Genomic DNA, 19,281 nt, shown 5'->3' with positions numbered 1-19,281 from the left:
CATGAAATGCAAGGAGTGTTTAAGCAAAGAGCTTTGAGGGCTTTTGCTCATAATGGAGGCCCAGGAAAGAGGTTAGCCCAGGGCGAGCAAAGGCGGAGGGAGAGAGGACAGGCATCCAGAGACTGAGTGGGGAGAAAAGTACAGTTGGGGCTGTGTTTGTCCCTGGGCAAGAGGAGAGAGGAGAGATGAGCCTGGGCATGGACAGGGGGTGGAAGCTTTAGTTCTGCAGAGGGCATGAGCCCAGCACAGCTGGGTGCTAGGTGTCGGGTGCTGGCACAGTGGAAACTTCATAACTCAACCTGGAGGGAAATTCCAGGCTTGGCCTCTTGGCTTCTGATTTCTGACCACAAACACATCTAGTTCTCCTCACCAGCGACAAAATCACCAGTCCCTGCCAATGTCATGTCTTAACTTTCTACTGAAAAACACGCCTACACTTCCAGTCATTCAATCCCTTTTTTTACTGTTTGATTTTCACCAGAATTGGGCTGAGTGAGGCTGGTGTTCAGCTGCCTCAGGCCTGTTCAGGCAGCGCTGAGGGATGCTGCCAAGCAGATGAAGGTGGGGTGGCCACACCTGCAGTTTGCAGGGTTGCTGGGAGAAACCCTGGGGGCGGGGACAAAGTGAGCCAGACAGCTGATGGATGGAGGAGGAATCTATGGTGAGAGGTGGAGGTGGCAACCAGGGAACCCAAGACCACAGGGACTGGGATCTGGGCGTGGCCTCCTGGGGGCGGGTCTCAGGTCCTCATAACTGCGGGTTTTCGCCCAGGTCCCCTTGAGATTCAGGGAAGATGGGCAAGTTCAGGGTCCGTGTGGCCACCGGGGACTCACTCTTGGCTGGCTCCACCAACCTGGTGCAACTGTGGCTGGTGGGCGAGCACGGGGAGGCGGACCTCGGAAAGGTGCTGCGGCCGCTACGGGGAAAGGTGGGTGCAGACCGCGGCCCCACAGGGAGAGCCAGGGGCGCAGGAGCCTGGGTGCCCGTGAGGAGCTAGGGAGACAGGGTGCCAGGAGGCAGCTGAGCGCAGGAAGCCTGTCCTGTAGCTCCAGGGAAATCAAGAGGGTCCAGAGGCTCTCTTTGGGCTTTTGGGTAGGAGCCTTGCAGACTAGGCTATTCCTCCTCCCTGCCCCCCAACCCCCGCCAGCTCGCTCAGAATCCTCCCCGAGGGTAAGTAAGCTGGTCTGGCTTCCCACTAATGCCTACAAGGCTCCAGACCCGCCTCTGAGGTGAACTGTGTCCCGCAGGATACACACTTGGAGATCGAAGTCCCGCTGCATCTCGGGCGCCTCCTGCTGGTGAAGCTCCGCAAGCACAGAAGCCTGCTGAACTTTGATTGGTTCTGCAAATGGGTCGCGGTGGAGGGTCCCGGGACCCAGGGCGAGGCCTTTTTCCCGTGCTACCGCTGGGTGCAGGACGATGGGATTTTATGTCTGCCTGAGGGCACGGGTGAGGAGCACGGGCTACAGCTGGAGAAGCGGAGTCCTGGGCACGGGTGCTATGATAGAAAAGGGAGAAATGAGTCGAGGAGGGGAGGGGAGGAGGCAAAGGCAGCCGTCTGCGTGGAGGGGCGTCCAAGCGATGTGCCCTGTGTCCCCTCGCCCAGCTCACACCGTGAGTGACGACTCCCAGGACCTGTTCAAGAAACATCGGGAGCAGGAGCTGGAGCACCGAAGGAAGGTGTACCGGTGAGTCCCACAGAAAGCTCCCGTTGCCCGAAGTCCACACACCCGCTGCCTCGCTCACCACCAACTCTTCTCCAGGTGGGGCTCCTGGAAGGAAGGGTTAATCCTGCCGGTAGCTGGGAAGACGCAGTGGGACCTTCCCAGGGATGAGCGGTTCCTAGAGGATAAGGATTTAGACTTCACCCTCACTCTGGCCAAAGAGTGAGTGTCGGGTTGACCCCGTGGGCTTCCTTCCCACTGCAGCATCGCATCTTACTTGACCCTCTTGTACAACATTCTTTGCACAGGTTGAAAGGCTTGATCATTAAGGGGACACTGGATCTTGCAAATTGTGTTCAAAGACTGGAAGATTACAAAAAAGTATTCCCGCGTGGAAAGACAGCTTTGGCAGGTCAGTTACCACAACTTCCCCAATCCTGCACACAAAGCCAGGCAGGGTGGTGCACACCTGTAATCCCAGAACTCGGGAGGCTGAGGCAGGAGGACTGCAGGATGGAGGCCAACTTCAGCAACTTACCAGGACCCTTAGTAAGACCCAATTTCAGAAGCAAAAAGTAGTCAGTACTTGTCACACACCTGTAATCCCAGTTGAGACAAAGGATAGTAAATTCAGAGCCAGTCTCAGTAACTTAGTGATGCTTTTTAGCAACCTAGAGAGAACCTGTTTCTAAATTTAAAAAATAGAGCTGGGGGTATACTTCTGAGGTAGAATGCCTGGGGAAAAAATGAGTGTCATTAGAAAGAAAGAAAGAGAGAGGAAGAAAGAAAGAAAGAAAGAAAGAAAGAAAGAAAGAGGGAAAGAAATAAAGAAAAAAGAAAGAAAGGATAAAAGAAAAAGAAAAAAAGGCTGGGGGTGTAGCTCGGAGGTAAAACATTTCTGGTTTCAATCTCTGGTACAAATCATTAACAACAACAACAACCAAAACAAACAAGAAACCAAAACCACCATCACCACTACCAAAAAAGAGACCCAATATACAGATTTCCAACCCAGGAATCTAAAAAAAGAACGAGAATGGGAAGGAGGCTGCCCTGTCATTGAGATGAAACTTCAGAGCCCATACTGTGCCCCCAACTGATGTCCACAGCGCGGGTCTGTGATTCCTGGATGGAAGACGCCCTCTTTGGGTACCAGTTCCTGAACGGCGCAAACCCCATGCTCCTGAGACGTTCTAAGAGCATCCCAGCCCGGCTGGTCCTGCCTCCAGAGATGGAAGACCTGCGGAGGCAGCTGGAGAAAGAGCTCCAGGTGCTCCAGCTCTGTCAACCCCACTGCAGTCATTCTGGACATCCCCTACTCTCCTCCTCCTCCCCCATGTCCCCTGTCACCTGTCCTCTTCCCTCTGCACTGAGAGCCCATCAACTTTGGCAGAACTGACATTATGAGCCAGACAATTTCTTGGGTGTAGGGGACTGTCCTGTGTATTGATGGATTCTAGCAGCAATTCTTGGCTTTTACCTGCTAGATCCCAGGAGCATCCCTTCAGTTGTGCCAACCTCAAAGTGCTCCAGGCCTTGCAAAATGTTCCCGGGGCTGGGAGGGAGGGTGGTCTGCCCTGGTGGAGAACCAGGAGCTATGCAGTCTCTTCGCGAGTCTCCTTCTTTTCTACCCTCTGGCCACGGAGGCGGACTGTTCATTCTTCATTAGATGAATCTCAGCCTCAGCCTTCAGGAAGGGCTGGAGCCTCGGGGCTCCTTGAGCTTCTGGACTAGAAAGAAAAGACCAAGACTACAGGAAACCTTAGAGCACTAGAGACTTATTTGGGGGAAGGGGTATGGAAAACCTTCTGTGCTACATTTGGCTAAAGCCTGAGGAGGGAATAAAAGAAGCCATTGGTTAGGAGCAGAGGTGGGCGATGAAAGCCAGAACCTTCACGTAGGAGCTTGAAGTCTGATGAAGGACACTGGGAACAAAACCTTTCATTTGGAGCTTGGGTTCTAGGGAAAGTGGTTGGTGTTTAAAGTAAAGGGCTTGGCTGGGCAGGCTGTGGTGGTGCACGCCTGGAATCCCAGGACTTGGAGATTGACACAGGAGGATCACAGGGTTGAGGACAGCCTCAGCTACTTATCAAGACCCTCAGCAACTTAGTGAGACCCCATTTCAAAATAAAACATAAATAGGGGTGGGAGAGTATCTCAGAGGCAGAACAGTCTGGGGTCCAATCCACAGTAATTCCCTGCCCCAAGAAAAGACTTGGTGGAGAGAGAAGGAACTGCCTTTTCCGATGAGAGAAGGACCTTCTACAGCCACTCTGATCTCTATTCCCCCGACCATGGGTCCTACAGGCTCACACTCTGTTTGAAGCTGATTTCTCCCTGCTGGATGGGGTCAAGCCCAATGTCATCATTTTTAAGCAGCAATACGTGGCAGCCCCTTTGGTCATGCTGAAGCTACAGCCTGATGGGAGTCTCTTACCCATGGTCATCCAGGTACGAGGGCCCCGGTACCCTTTCCCTGGATGTGGGTCTCCTTTAGGGAATCAGACACAGCGGTCCTCAGCTCGTGTGCTCTCTCCTCCAGCTCCAGCCTCCTCGATATGGATGCCCCCCACCTCTGCTCTTCCTGCCCTCAGATCCGCCCATGGCCTGGCTCTTGGCCAAGATCTGGGTCCGCAGTGCTGACTTCCAGCTGCACCAGTTAGAGTCCCATCTGTTAAGGGGACATCTGATGGCCGAGGTTATATCTGTGGCCACAATGAGGAGCTTGCCCAGCCTGCATCCTGTCTACAAGGTACCTCAGCATCTGTTACTCTGCAGAAAACTCATCTTAATAGTTCACACCCCTAGCCTCAGGTGCAGGGGCTGATTCTATAAGGTATTATGTTAGCAGCAACCTTAGTTTATGTGTGGAAACACACACACACACACACACACACATCCAAGGCACACACTTGCTACAAGTCAGGGGACGTGTAAGAACAGATCTGACCAGGAGTTTGTCACGTGGGGTGCGAGGCGTGGAGAGAACTGCAGAGGGAGGACTGCAGGGACATGGGGACTGCAGGCGGCAGGTGAGTGCAGGGAGCACAGGCTGGAGTGAGGGAGTGCTGGGTAGGAGGAGAGGCGTGTAGAGATGAGAGAGCAAGCCAGGTGGCCAGGTGGAAGCAGGGGCACCAAGGGGGCCATGCAAGTTTCCAATACCTGTAGACCTGGCTTTGAAAATGGCAAGAGGATCCGGGCATGGTGGCGCACGCTTGTAATCCCCGCGCTTAGGAGGTGGAGACAGGAGGATCGTGCAGGTTAGAAGCCAGCCATGCTGGCTTAGGAGACCCTGTTTCCAAACAAAAAGTAAAAAACATAGGTCTGAAAGTATAGCCCGGAAGTAGAACGGCTTCCAGGACCCTTTGTACCACAAAAAAAAAAAAGAAAGAAAGAAAGAAAGAAAGAAAGAAAGAAAGAAAGAAAGAAAGAAAGAAAGAAAATGGCAAGAGGGCAGCAGAGCGAATGAGCCTGGAATTGTGGAAAGGCTGAAACATAGATTTTAGGCATAGGGAGACAGAAGTCTCTAAAGCCATTGCACTAGGGATTCGAGCCGCAGCAGAACATTTGGCCTGTGATGTAATTCTAGGTCCTCCATCCATTAGAAATTGGGAGGAGAAAGTGGAATGAGAAAAGGAACGAGAGAAGGGACATCCACTGAGATGGGGACAAGAAAGTGTGATTGTGGCAGCCAGGAGCAGAAAGTGCTTCGACAGGGAGGCGGGACATCATCTCAAATGCTGCTGAGAGGAGAACATGGTCACGAAGAAGGGATGTCTGGGTTTGTCAGTATGGAAGTCACTGGTTAATACATGGACCAGAGCCATCTCCAGGAGTGGGGGGCCGGGAGCCTCCCTGCTGTGGGCTGAGCAGAAACTGAGGTGGGGGCTGGGGGGCGTGGGCCCCAGGGAGGGGTCTTCTCCAGCCTAGGCAACACTGAGCGTGCTTGTGCGAGAGACACAGAAAAACATTACTAGGACGGCGGCAGTGGGGGATTACAAGGATGAAGGTGAGAGAGAAATTGCAGGACGCCCTGGGGAGCCAGGAGAGAAGGGTCTCACTCGCTCACTTTTGTGGTGTGAGACTGGGGAGTCCTAACGTGCTGACAAAGCACATGAAACTGGGCAATGAGAACCCTTAAAACCTTGACCTGAAGATCCCGAGGTGATATGTATGTATGCATATGTATGGACATAAATATAAACACACATATATACATTATACATATATGTATAATAGTTTGTGTTGGGGGTACTGGGAGTGGAACTTGGGGCGTTCTACCTCTGAACTCCACCCTCAGCCCTGTTTTATTCTTTATCTTGACACAGGGCCTCACTAAGTACAGAGGCTGGCTGACTCAGCCTCACGGGTACTGCAGTTATAAGTGCGCCAGCACACTTGGCCCTGAGAAGATAGAGATATTTCTCTCTCTCTTCTCCCACATCTTAACCTCACCCAAGCCAGTACCATGGGACTGCTTTCTAGTCTCAGAGAGACGCACTCTTTCCCTCAGGCCTCCTCATTTTTTAAAAACTTGGTGATGGTGATTGAACCCAGGCATGGTCTACTCGAATCCACATTCCAGCCCTATTTTTTTCTTAACTTAGGAAAAGAGTTTTGCTAAATCACTCTTGAGTCTGGCTAAATTGCTGTAGCTGGCCATTAATCTGTGATCCTCTTGTCTCAGCCTCCCAAATGCTGGGCCTAAAGGTGTGCTCCTCTCTGTCTCTGTCTACACACACACACACACACACACACACACACACACACACACACACCTTTCTTCTTTCCTTTGGTTTCCTCTCTCCGTATGGCTTCTGGGATCCCCCTTACTTGCCGATGTCTTTTCCTTGTGATCAGATCCTGATTCCCCACTTCCGCTACACCATGGAGATCAACATCCTGGCCCGCAATAATCTTGTTTCTAAGTTTGGAATTTTTGACCTGGTATGGAAAGGGATGGGCAAAGAGGGAGGAGGGTTGGATGTCGGGAGGGTCCCAGGGATCATTTCCCTCACCTTGTCCTCCACCAAAGGCCTCCCCCTGACCCACCTGGCACCTGATTAGCCTCCTGCTCCTCAGCCCTTCCTCCCTCACCTGGCTGGGCTTGTCCGCAGGTGGTGAGCACAGGTAGTGGGGGCCACGTGGACATTCTCCAGAGAGCCGCAGCTCGCCTGACCTACCGCTCCTTCTGCCCTCCCTACGACCTGGCTGACCGTGGACTCCTGGATGTGCAGTCTTGTTTCTATGGGCAAGACGCCCTCAGGCTGTGGGGGATCATCAGCAGGTGAGGGGGCGCAGAGAGCGAGAGAACGAGGGGGGCTTGGTCCAGAAGGTCCTTCCTTGGCTGCCTGAACCTGAGCACATTCTTCCCCTGAGCAGGTACGTGGAAGGGCTGGTCAAGCTCTTCTACAAGAGTGACGCGGCCGTGAAGCATGACCCGGAGCTGCAGGCCTGGTGCAGAGAGATCACCGAGGTTGGACTGCAGGGAGCCCAGGACCGGGGGTAGGCATGGGCATTCCCATGACTTGTGTCTCCCCCCATCTGGAGCAGCCCTCATTTCACAACATGCTAAGATGTCCTTTCTTGAGGAGCAGGGACTTCCCAGACCTGCCCAGAGGGCAGAAGTCCTCTCCTCTCCAGCACAGGGTCACCATCGCATTGGGCTGCTCTGGGCGTTCCTTCTCGTCCCTGTCCTCCCCACAGTTCCAAGGCACATCCCAAGAGCTGCACACCTGTGTGCGCCTTCTGTGACCGGAGAGTCTAGAGCCCGGCCCTGGAGCAACTTCTTTTATTTGCCTAGGACTGTCTTTCCCGAGCGAGATCGGCCTCCTGTCCCGGTCTCCAATGATCATTCTCATTTCACCCAGGTTCCCGGTCTCCCTAGAGTCCCGGGATCAGCTCTGTCACTTGGTCACCATGTGCATCTTCACCTGCACTGCTCAGCATGCTTCTGCCCACCTGGGCCAGGTACCAGGAGACACCCCCGGGGCCCCTGGGGTGTAGGAGGTGGGCTCCCATGCCTGGGCTTCTGAGCGCCTTTCCTACTGCAGCTGGACTGGTACTCCTGGGTCCCCAATGGCCCGTGCACCATGCGGAAGCCCCCACCCGTCTCCAAGGACGTGACGGAGAAGGACGTAGTGGAGTCCCTGCCTGACCTCCAGCAGGCCCGAATACAAAAGACTTTCACCAAGTTCCTTGGCAGACGCCAGCCCGTCATGGTGAGAGCGACGTGGGGATCCTGGGGAGGCTGCAGCCTAAGGAGGGGGGCAGCTCAGATGAGAGGCTCATGAGCTGAGCCCCCTTGTCCTGCCCCTCAGGTGGCCTTGGGGAAGCATAAGGAGAAGTACTTCTCAGGTGATGGACCCCAGATGGTGCTGGAGCGATTCCAGGAGGAGCTGGCTGCCATGGACCAGGAGATTGAGCTGCGAAATGCAGGCCTGGACCTGCCCTATGAGTACCTGAGGCCCAGCGTGGTGGAAAACAGTGTGACCATCTGAAAGGGCTTCCCCACCTGTGCCCAAGCTCACTGTGCCTACAGCCCTGAGTCCCCCTGTCCTCTTTGTGCACACCCTTGCTGGACAGATGCCCAAGCTGTTCAGCGCTGTCCTCAGAGCTGCGCTCTGCAGGGTGGAGCCCAGAATCTTCTACGCTGCCCTCCTTCGGTGGCATCCTCAGCCTCCCATCCCTCTCTGCTTCTCTTCCCCAAAGGATCCACTTTATGGACAAAAGGGCAGGTCTGATTAAATAGTGAAGGTATATATGTGCTGAGTGAAGTGTGAAAAGACACCTGAATTATTTATCTTCTTTTTTTACCTTTCTTTTTTTTCTTTCTTTCTTTCTTTTTTTCTTTCTTTCCTTCCTTCCTTCCTTCTTTTTTTTTTGGTACTTGGAATTGAACCAAGAGCCATTCTACCTTCAAGCCACACCACTAGAACTATTTTTTATTTTTATTTATGAAAAAGTTTTTGCTAGATTGTTGAGAGGCTCCTGCTTGTTGAGGTTGTCCTGAAATCTGGGATCATGCTGTCTCTGCCTCCCAAGTGTGGGACTACAGGCCTGTGTCACCATGCTGGGCTGTGAGACCCTGTTTCAAAATAAAAATAAAATTGGCCTGGGGGTTTAGCTCAGAGGCAGGCTGCCTTTTTGTTGAAACGCTAGAAACACACACACACACACACACACACACACACACACACACGACAGAAAAAGCTACATTGATACCTTAACATCAGACATATCACCTGTAATGAACCTATCTTATGATCCAACAATACCACTTCTACCTAAAATAATGAAAACTAAACTACCAAACTAATGCATGTCTATCTATGTTCTTACCTACACAATTCACAATTGCCAAACTATGGAACAGGTTAGATGACTATCAACCGAGGAATGGGTTACAGAACTATGGGCTATGTACATGATGAAATTTTACTCAGCCATAAAGGAAAACAAACTTATGTTATTTGTTGAGAAATGGTTGGAACTGGAAAACATTATGCTAAGTGATATTAACCAGTCACAAAAGTAAATCAAATCGGATCTTCTCCCAAAAAGGCAGATGTTAGGGAGAAAAAGGATCATAGGAGGAGCTCTAGACAAAGAAGGAGAAAACATAGAGGAGGACTGAGGGAGGTGGGAGGGGAGAAGTGGAAAATACCCTGCTGTCCAGGATGCACATTCACAAACAAGCCAAACAGGAGGAGGAGAGGGAGGGATGGGTTTGAATTGGGGAAGGGCTAAGTAGTGATGTGTTCAGGGAGAAGTTAAACAATTTCTGGAATCAAATGAAAAGAGGGAAAACCTACCAAAGACTATGGGCCATACAGAGGAAGCGTAGAGTGGAAAACTGAGGGCACTGAGACCCACATAAGAAGAGCAAAGGGACGTCAGATTAGCACTCTAACACTGCACCTCAGTGTCTTGGAGAACAGCATCAGACTAACTCCAAAGCCAGAAGGCAGGACTCAATCAAAAGTGAGGAGAAGTTAATGAAGAATCAGAATATCAATACGACAAAAGGTGATTTTTTTGAACTGATTAAATAAAATTGGTAAATTCTTAGCCAGTGAAAGAAAAAGAGAGAATAGACCCAAATTTCTAGGATAAGAGATGAAAATGGAGATGTCACCACAGATAACTTATAAATCTAAAACACTACTAGAAAATATTTTGCGAATAATTATTATGCCAATAATCTGGAAAACACAGAAGAAAGTTGCAATTCCTACTACATAAAGTGAACTTTAAAGTAAAGTTGCAATTCCAACTACATAAAGTGAACCAAGAGAACAGAGAAAACCTAGATAGTCTAGTAGGAGGCAGAGATCCAAACAGCAATGAAAGTCTCTCATCAGAGGAAAGTCCAGGCCCAGACAGGCTCAGTCAATTCTACAAGATCTTTATAGAAGAACTAGTTCCAACGCTCCTCAAATTATTCCATGCAATAGAAAATGAAGAAATTCTACCAAACTCATTCTATGAAACCAGCATCACTTTACTCCCCAAACCAAATAGAGATTCCATGAGAAAAAAATTACAGATTAATGCCATTTATGAACATAGATGAAAAATTATTAATAAAATATTAGCAATTAGCATTCAAAACTACATCATGAAAATAGTGCACAATGACCAAGTGAGCTTCATGGCAGGGGTGCAAGGCTGGCTAAACATGTGCAAATCGATACTTGTGATCCATCACCTTAATAGAGCTAATGACATATAATTATCTCAGTAGGTGCAGAAAAAGCATTTCACAAAATCCAACACCCTCTCATCATAAAAATATTAAAGAAATTAGGGACAGAGAAGGAACCTGCCTCAGAATCATACAGGCATCATTATGAATGGGAAAAACAAACAGAATTTTGCTTAAGATCAGGAACAAGACAAGGTTGCTCACTATCACCACTCCTATGCAACACAGTGCTTGAACCTCTACCTCAGTGATAAGCCCAGAGAAAAGAATCAAAGGAATACAAATAGGGAAAGAACTGAAAATCTTTGTTTACTAATGACAGAATTCTACTTAGAAGACCCAAAAGTCCACTCAGAAGATTGCCAGAGGTTACAAATAATTTTAGCAAAGTAGCTACATACAAAATCAACTTGTGAAAACCATTAGCATTCCTAAACACCAATCATAACTCCACTTAGAAAGAAATCCAGAAAACAATTTCATTCAAAATAACCTCACAAAGGATAAAATGCATAAGGAGAAATTTAACCAAGGAGGTAAAATGCCCCCTCTTCCTCAGCACCTGCGTGTGATCCCCACGCAAGAAATTGGCTAACCTTAAAGGAAGCAGAGCCCCGAGGGGAATTGTTGTCTCTGGCCAAAGTACTCCCCCACTCTTAGATATTCTTTCATAACTACTATTCTTTTGGTAATGATTCTTTTAACTTTCCACACGAATTGCTCCGGTGAAGTAAGATCAGGACTGTGAGAAAAAGTGAGTCCGTGAAAAATAAAATTTCCAGTAATTTGTCTAAGCCTCTAAACGCCCTCGGCTTTGCTCAAATGGTAATAAAATCTAGTCAGAATTTAGATGCTGTGGAAGCATTCCAGTTACAGCAATTACAAATGCAGATTTCCCCTCTATCTCTGACCTTCATTCTAATCATTAACCTATAGTAAAAGCCTTAAGAGTCCGCTGAAGTCATTAGCCCTAAAAACTTGCAAGGGAGGCAACCATGCCTCTGTTTACCCCCTCTCCTTGTGATCCGGCTTAGATACAGAGAAGATAAACTTTGTGTGTGACTTGAAAGTAGCCTAGTTGATGAGCAGCCAATACTGCTTGATACAATAGAGCTGAAGGCTAGGAAGATTCTTGACCTTTACACCCAGTATGTGCGCTGCCCGAGACAGGGAGGCAGGCGCCACGTGGTTAAGAAATGAATATGTCAGAACAAAGGACAGATATAATAAATGTGTAAGTGTGAAAGAAAGGAAATATTGTGAGAATAAGAAAGCATTTTGTATGAAGAAGAGCTTATCCTAAGATTGTCCCAAATGGGAAAGAGAGAATCAGGGTAATCAGAAAAGAAAAGGAAGTTGCAGAGGGTTTGTGATAGGAAAATGGATTATTAAAAGAGGAATAGGCTTCTAATAAGCCTATCATTTGAGGAAAAGTGCTCAGCAGCTAGAGAAGTACATCTGACAACTAAATCTAAAAACTTCATGTTACTTTTTGGTGTTTATCTGATAAACTGTGTTATGAGCTTGTTTAAGCTTTCAGACTTTAGATGGCAATGTGGACGAAACCTGGGAGACCTCCATTGCATCCCCCTGGATTGCCATATCTCCCCATGCCTGCCATATGGACTAAGCCCTAGGAATGGAAAGTTCCGAAAAGAGTTAAAGGAGATTCCATGAGAGGCTGTCTTCTCCAAGCCCTGGGCGTGCCTGTGTCTTCTGGAATTTGCCCTTTGGAGCCGCCTGTCTGCAAGGGCACAGGGCTCAAAGACAAGGGGCTGGATTTGGTCACAAGATCCAGAGCTAATCTTGAATGCAGAACTAGTGTCTTTTTACTTTGTTTACATGTCCTTCACTATTGTTTTGTGGTGCATACACTTCTTCTTCTTTTTTTTTTTTTTTTTACTATTAATCTCACTGGTGAAGGACATAAATTTTCTGGGTTCTTGTAATAAAGTGTCAATTGCACTAGAGGCATTTGTCCATGTCGGATTCTTTCCCAGAGAGGAATCTCCACTTTTAGCGCCGTGAATAGGAACTTAAAGGAGTTTATTTCATAAAAAGGGAAAAAATCACTGCAGATAAGTGGCTGCAGAACTGCAACCGAAGCCTTTGCCCATCTTTCTGAGAAACTCGGTCTTGAGCGGACTCAGTGCCAGATTTATTGTGCCCAGCTGAGCCAGTCTGCTGCAGAAAAAGACCTCTGCAATGAAAAGTATAGAGCACTAAAGAGAGAAATTGAAGAAGATCTTCAGAGATGGAAAGACCTCCCATGCTCTTGGATAGGCAGAATAAATACAATCAAAATGTCCACCCTACCAAAAGTAATCTACATATTCAATGTAATCTCTATTATAATACCACAATCATTCTTTGCAGATCTAGAGAAATCAGTCATCAATTTTATATGAAAAACAAAAGACCCAGAAAATTCTACCATCACAATACCTGGTTTCAAAATATACCACAAAATGATAATCATAAAAATAGCACAGTATTAGCACCAAAACAGACATATACACCAATAGAGCAGAAGGAAAGACTCAGAAGAAAGGATCAAGTTTATAACCTGAATATTTTTGATAAAGGTACCAAAAACATATTCAGGAGAAAATACAGCCTTTTAACAAAGGATGTTGTGAAACTGGTTATCTATATGTAGAGGAATGGAATCACCCTGCATGAGAATCAACTAAGATGGATCAAAGACTGAGAAATTAAAACCGTTTGAAACCACCAGAAGAGGGCATAGGGCCAACATTCTACCATACAGGTACTGGTAGACACTTCCTCAATAGACTCCCCAAAGGAAATATATATTCAACACTCAATAGAAATCATCTGATATTCCATACTTTATTTTGGTACTGGGGATTCAACCCAGAGGTGTTTTGTGCTCCAAGCTAAACCTCCCAATACTGGGATTACAGCGCACCACTCTGCTTTGCCAGTGTTGACAGTTATTGCCTAGATCTGCTAATACTTCAGGGATTACAACATTTGAATGTTTGATTCTATCTCTGCTGCATGTATTAGTTGGCATGTTCCTTAAAGAGAAGACAGTATGATTAATCACATCACCTTGCCTAATTTACACTTGTAAAATTATGAGTTACTCTCTCAGCATTCTCTGCATTGGTGAGAGGTTTTTTTGAAGAGGGGAATTAACAGATTTTTATAAATCACGCACTGCAAATTCCATCATTAAAATGGGAGTGGTTTGGCTGGGCATGGTGGCACACACCTGTAATCCCAGTATTTGAGAGGCTGAGACAAGAGGATCACAGGTTTGAAGCAGGCTTCAGTAACTGGGTCTGGGATGGACCTGGAATTGGAGTCTGCTGGAAAGGGCCTGGCCTCTGGATCCAGTTTTTGGTCTGGTATTGGGTGAAGCTGGTGCCTGGGCCCCTGGGACAGACCTGAAGCCTGAGTCTGTGGGAGTGGTTCTAAGTTTGGGCTCATGGGGCTGACCTGGAGCCTAGGTCAGCTTGGAGCCTCAGTCCATGGGGGATACTGTCACCATGCACACTTGGCTGGGTCTTGGTCTGCTGGAATAGGCTGGGGGCATTGGTCCTCTGGAGCCTAGGGCTGTGGGGTCATCCTGTGTCTGAGGATCATATGATCCTAGAGCTACAACAGAGCCAGAATCGACGGGGCCAAGCTGGAGTCTAGAGTCACAGGCGCTGCCTTGAGCCCAAGGAGCACCGGGACTAGCCAGTAGCCAGGGTGTGTGGGAACCTTCTGTAGCCTGTGTGCTGAGATGGCCTGGAAGCCGGGTATGCAGGTACTGGTGCAGAGTCTAGGTGTGAGAAGGCTGGTGTGGGTTCTGGGCCTTAAGGGCCAACCTGGGACCTAGGTACACAGAGTCATCTTATAGCCTGGTGACACCAGGACCTGTTTATTAATGGGATCCATGGGACAGCCTGGCCCCCATGTCTGCTGCAGCACAAAGCTACAGGGCAGCATGGAGCCTGGGGCAGTAGGAAACGGCTGACACTGAGTAGACATAGAGTTCTAATGGCTTCCTCTTGGTGTTGGAGGCCAAGATAGCTGGCTAAATCCAGTGTATACCTAAAGCACAGGCTGTAGGGCTGGCTCAGCAATGGGCGGGCCTGGATCCTGTATCTGCAAGGGCTGGCATGGAGGTTAGGCCCATGAACAGCCTGGAGACCCCAGCTGTTGCCCAGGGGAAACCACATGCTTTGAAAGCCACACAGATAATTTAGCAATGTAAACAGGCCACACTGTGCATAATGCCCGTGCCACTTCTTCAAGATGAGGGGCACTTGGTGGGCCAGCAGCATATGCTCAGGCCTTCCCTGGTTAGAGAGGCTCCCAGCTGATCCCAGAACTGTGCTGAAGGCCTGCATGGTGGCTCCCTGAGGCTGGGAGCTCCAAGAGAACAGGCTGGTGCAATGTAAACACAGGGAAAGAGGCTGCTGGTGAGCTCATGACATGGGAGGCGGTGAATGAATGGGGGAAGGTGAAGGTCCAGGGAGGAGGCTGTGGATTGTGACAGTGTCCTTAGTATACTTTTAAGTGGGGCATAATTTAGAAAATGTGATGAGGCCTTATAATGGATGTGAACAGTATAAGATTCAGGGCCAGGTGGGGCTAGTTTTCAATTCTCCTCTATTTTAGGAGCCCTTGGACAAGTTGCTTGACCTCTCAAAGTCTCATTGTTTCTATTGCTAATCTGGAAATAATATTTTATGAGAAAGAATGATGTACAAATGAGATCTAAGACAGGCAATGGGTTGTTTAAGGACAGGATCTGGAACATAGTAAGCTTTCAATAGCAGGATGTGTGTGTGTGTGTGTGTGTGTGTGTGTGTGTGTGGTGTGTGCGTGTTTGTGTGTTTATTGGAAAGAAGGGTATTAGTCTATGAATGGACTGGTAATTTTTTTTTTTTTTTTTTTTTTTTACTGCTAGCGGGTAAGAAGAATGGAGAAGGATTGAGATAATGAAATCAGGAGCCTGAGAAAAGAACTTATACAGCCATTTCAGAGACTACCATTGCTGAAAATGCCCTTCAAAGGTTGAAGGCAATGCTTGCTATAGAATCCTTTCAGAGTGGGGTTCAAGAACCAGCGCGATCCTCCTGTCTCTGCCTCCCAAGTGCGGGGATTACAAGCTGCGCCACCACGCCTGGCCTGGGAAAGAATCTTTTTCTGAGCAAATGTCTCTGCAGATATTCTTCACAGGAGCATCCTGGACCCCATTTTAGTTCTGCACCTGCTTTCCTTCCACACTCTTCAGCAAGAGGAAGCACAATGCCACACCCAGCTTGTTCTTGCAAAGCAGCAGTGTGATATAAAATTGTATATAGGGCAAGTGCACCTGGGCTTGAGCCCACAGGCTTTGTCCCAGGCTGAGGCTGCTCCTTTGTTCAAAGGAGATTAAAATGCGCACACACACACACACACACACACACACACACACACACACACACAGCAGATGGACACAGAAAGACCAATGATGCCTCCTTTTACTTGCTAGTATGTTTCTGGAAATTCTCATTTCAATTGAGCATAAATCATTAATGTAGCAGCATAAAGCCATTAAGCACTTCTTGAACATTTTAGGCTTTTATATTTAACTGAGATTAATCTAAGTAGAGGATCTCAAATGAAACACAAGTAAGCCTATCTATCTCATCTTCTTCCAACATTGTCAATTTTCCATGATTTCACTTATAATATTGCTTCAAAAAAATCTGCCCTTTTTAGTCGATATACTGATGTAAGCACTCTAGGTGCACTAAACAGGTGGAATAGTAGAAAGATCCTAATCAATGATAGCACAGAAATTACAGGTTGATTCTGTAGTACCATCTAGGGTCTTGGGCCTTCCTGACTCTTTCAGGTAAGAAATAATTCCTTTCAGAAATTTAGAGTTTTGGGGTGAATCTTTTCCCCAATACATCTTATCAAATTAGCCCTAGCTTAATTAAATTTGTAGAATTCCAGCAGCTATCATTTTACAGGACCCTGTCATTTCCCATAAGGAATTCTTCCAACATTACAATAATCTGACCACTAAGACACTAAGACACTGCTGGTATGGGCTATTACAGGGCATAGTTTTGACAATATGAAATTAGACCTCAGACACCAATTTCTGAATTTAAAAAAATAATACATCACAGCTGGGCGTGGTGGCGCAAGCTTGTAATTCCAGCACTTGGGAGCCTGAGACATGAGGATCGCATGGCTTCAAAGCCAGCCTCAGCTACTTAGTGAGGCTCTCAGGAACTCAGTGAGACCCTGTTTCCAAATAATATATAAAAATAGGTCTGGGAGTGTAGCCCGGAGGTAGAAAGCCTCTGGGTTCCATTCCCAGGACCACCAAAAAAAAAAAAAAAATATATATATATATATATATATATATATATATATATATATATATATATATATTACAGAGAGTGTTACTAAATGTGGAGAGAGTTCAAGTGGCCACCTAGGCAAACCACATATTAAGCCAAACATTAAGCCAAATATCTGCGACTTGATGGCAGAGAAAACTGTGGTAACAGAGTGGAAGAGGAAGGCAGTCTAGGATTTTCCCCTGTGCCTCCCTCTTCTCTACTTTAAGCAGGTTGGCTGTCCCTCACAGTGTGTCTGCCTTTATGAATGTCTCCTTTTTGAAACAACTGCCTAAAGCTATTAGTGCTCCCGGTTTCCTCTGAATTAATGCCATTGATAAATGGTGAAGGGCGAGATGTTGGCAACATGTGTTGCTTGATTAAATGACGATTTTCAGGGGCAGCTCTACAGCAGGTGCTTATGAAGCCTGGCAGGTGGAAAGGAGAAGAATGAGGAAGGGCTTTCCCAATGGCTGAAGCCAGTGCCAGGACAACCCGGGGCTCTGCTGCCATCTGCTGGGCAGGCCAGACCAGCCGGCGCCCTGCCCCCATGATCATTCCCTCCCTCCTTCCTCTCTCCTGACTCATGTCTTCCTTTATTTCCCTTCCTTCTTTATTTCTTCTTTCTAACTCTTTTTCTTTTTATCTCCCTTCTTCCTATCTTCCTTTTTCTTTATTTTTTCTTCCTTTTCTTCTATTTCTTTTTCCAACATGAGTCATTATGTGATTTCCCTTAGAGACTGATTGCTGCCCCTGATCAGAATAAGATTTCTGTCTTGCATTAAGCTACTTTGGGTTGTGGAAGAGGACATGTCCAGGAAGTGGATTTTGAAACCAGAGACCTGTGAGAGGGGTGTGAATGAGGAAGGGAAATTAATTAACACCACCTTAGATACTTCCAGGGACACAGGCAGATCTCATAGCACCCAGGATGCTTGGAACCTGACTGTGGGCATGGCCCCTGCATGCTGGGTTGCAGGATCTCCCTGCAGGAGACCTGGATATAAGACTCCTCTAAAGAACTGGCAAACCTCTGGGGCTTCGAAGCACTCAGAACAGTTACATCTGGGGAGGCTGCATCCCCTCAGCCTCCTGAGCTCCTGCACCTATGAGAGGAGAAGGAAAGACATTCCAGTGTTTCCATAAAAGACACTGTGTGTGTGTGTGTGTGTGTGTGTGTGTGTGTGTGTGTGTGTGTTTGACTGGGGATGGAACCTAGAGGTATTCTACCTCTGAGTTACATCCCCAGCCCTGCTTTATTTTTTATTTGGAAACATGGTCTCACTAATTTGCAAGGGCCTCACTAAGTTGCTGAGGCTGGCCGTGAACCTGCAATCCTTCAGTCTCAGCTTCCTACATACTGTTATTACAGGTGAGAGCCACCGCACCCAGACAGGCACAGGTATTTTAGTGCTGTGATGCCATCCAGAAGGATCTGAGAGAACCAGTTCTAATGGCTTCTGGTGACAGTGCTGCTTTTCCCTGTGAAAACAGAAGCCAGAGGAAGCCTCTCTGGAAAATCATGTCTTAACAGTCTCTAAATGCTTAGAGGTCAAATTGCCCCACGGAGTTTTTCTACGCATATCTACAACAGTAGATTTAGTGGGCTCGTTTCTTTATTCTGTGGCTCTATCCTGGTTTTTAAATATCTGAATGATTGGCCAGTGAATATTTATATTTGAACAACATAATTTTGTCACCTGAATAAAAGAGGTTTTATTATATATAGTATACTATAGTACATGTAGTATGTACATATAGTAGTAATATAATATTATAACATATATTATTGTTTTATATTACTAAGTCTAGCCCAGTCACCCTCACCGATTTCCAAAATCAGTATCACTAGAATATGACAACACTGGCATATTCTTTGCATAAAGAAAGGTTAAGTGGTCAGCGATGTTCCCTGAGGCCAAGCCCACAGGACCTGCACACTGCAGGCTCCTCTTCACCAGCCAGGGATGGAGAATGCAGTGTGAGGAGACCCCGTGGCCTCAGCTTCTGGCTGCCTGCAGTTCAACCCAGTGAAGGTGGGGGTAGATTATGCTACTGGACATATCAGAGACTTGTAGAGACTCAGGCTCAGCATCAGTGAAAAGCGTGGAGGGAGACATATGCTTAACACTAGATCCAAATAGCAGGATCATGAGGTCACCACAGACCATCCAATGACGTGGAACAGAGAGAAGTCAGGCCAACCCAGCCCTTGCTGTGGAGAACAAGGACTTACGTATACACTGGATTTGCTCTCAGAGACACCTGCTATCTACATGGCAGGGAGAGACGCAGGCTCAGCACTGGTGGAAAACATGGAGGAACGCCTACATGAACACTAGATCCAGCCCCACTGATACCAGCCATCAGCGTAGACGGAGAGAGACTCAGAGAACCAGGCTTGCAGCAGAAAAGGAGCAGTCTGCTGAGTAATCATATATTCCTAGGGTTGCGTTATTTTGTTGTTGTTTTTTGATTCTGTGTTTGTGTGTGTGTGTGAGTGTGTGTGTGTGTGTGTGTGTGTGTGTGTGTGTGTGAGTGTGTGTGG

At 47.5% G+C, this 19,281-nt stretch overlaps 1 protein-coding gene across 1 annotated transcript; it reads left to right on the top strand.

Moving 5' to 3' along the window:
• Positions 1–793: 793 nt before the first annotated feature.
• LOC308275078 (polyunsaturated fatty acid (12S)/(13S)-lipoxygenase, epidermal-type-like) lies at positions 794–8,164 on the top strand (the record flags this gene model as incomplete). The annotated part of the gene is made up of 14 exons (XM_080713096.1): positions 794–928; positions 1,248–1,449; positions 1,607–1,688; positions 1,764–1,886; positions 1,973–2,076; positions 2,774–2,934; positions 3,972–4,115; positions 4,207–4,416; positions 6,525–6,611; positions 6,782–6,951; positions 7,047–7,169; positions 7,535–7,634; positions 7,718–7,885; positions 7,985–8,164. The coding sequence occupies 14 exons, from the start codon at positions 794–796 to the stop codon at positions 8,162–8,164; spliced, it is 1,989 nt and encodes a 662-aa protein (XP_080569222.1).
• Positions 8,165–19,281: the final 11,117 nt, after the last annotated feature.

This window comes from Muscardinus avellanarius (assembly GCF_963383645.1).
Source record: "Muscardinus avellanarius genome assembly, chromosome: 16".
NCBI classification, from domain to species: Eukaryota; Metazoa; Chordata; class Mammalia; order Rodentia; family Gliridae; genus Muscardinus; species Muscardinus avellanarius.
This window is presented reverse-complemented; position numbering and strand designations above follow the sequence as displayed.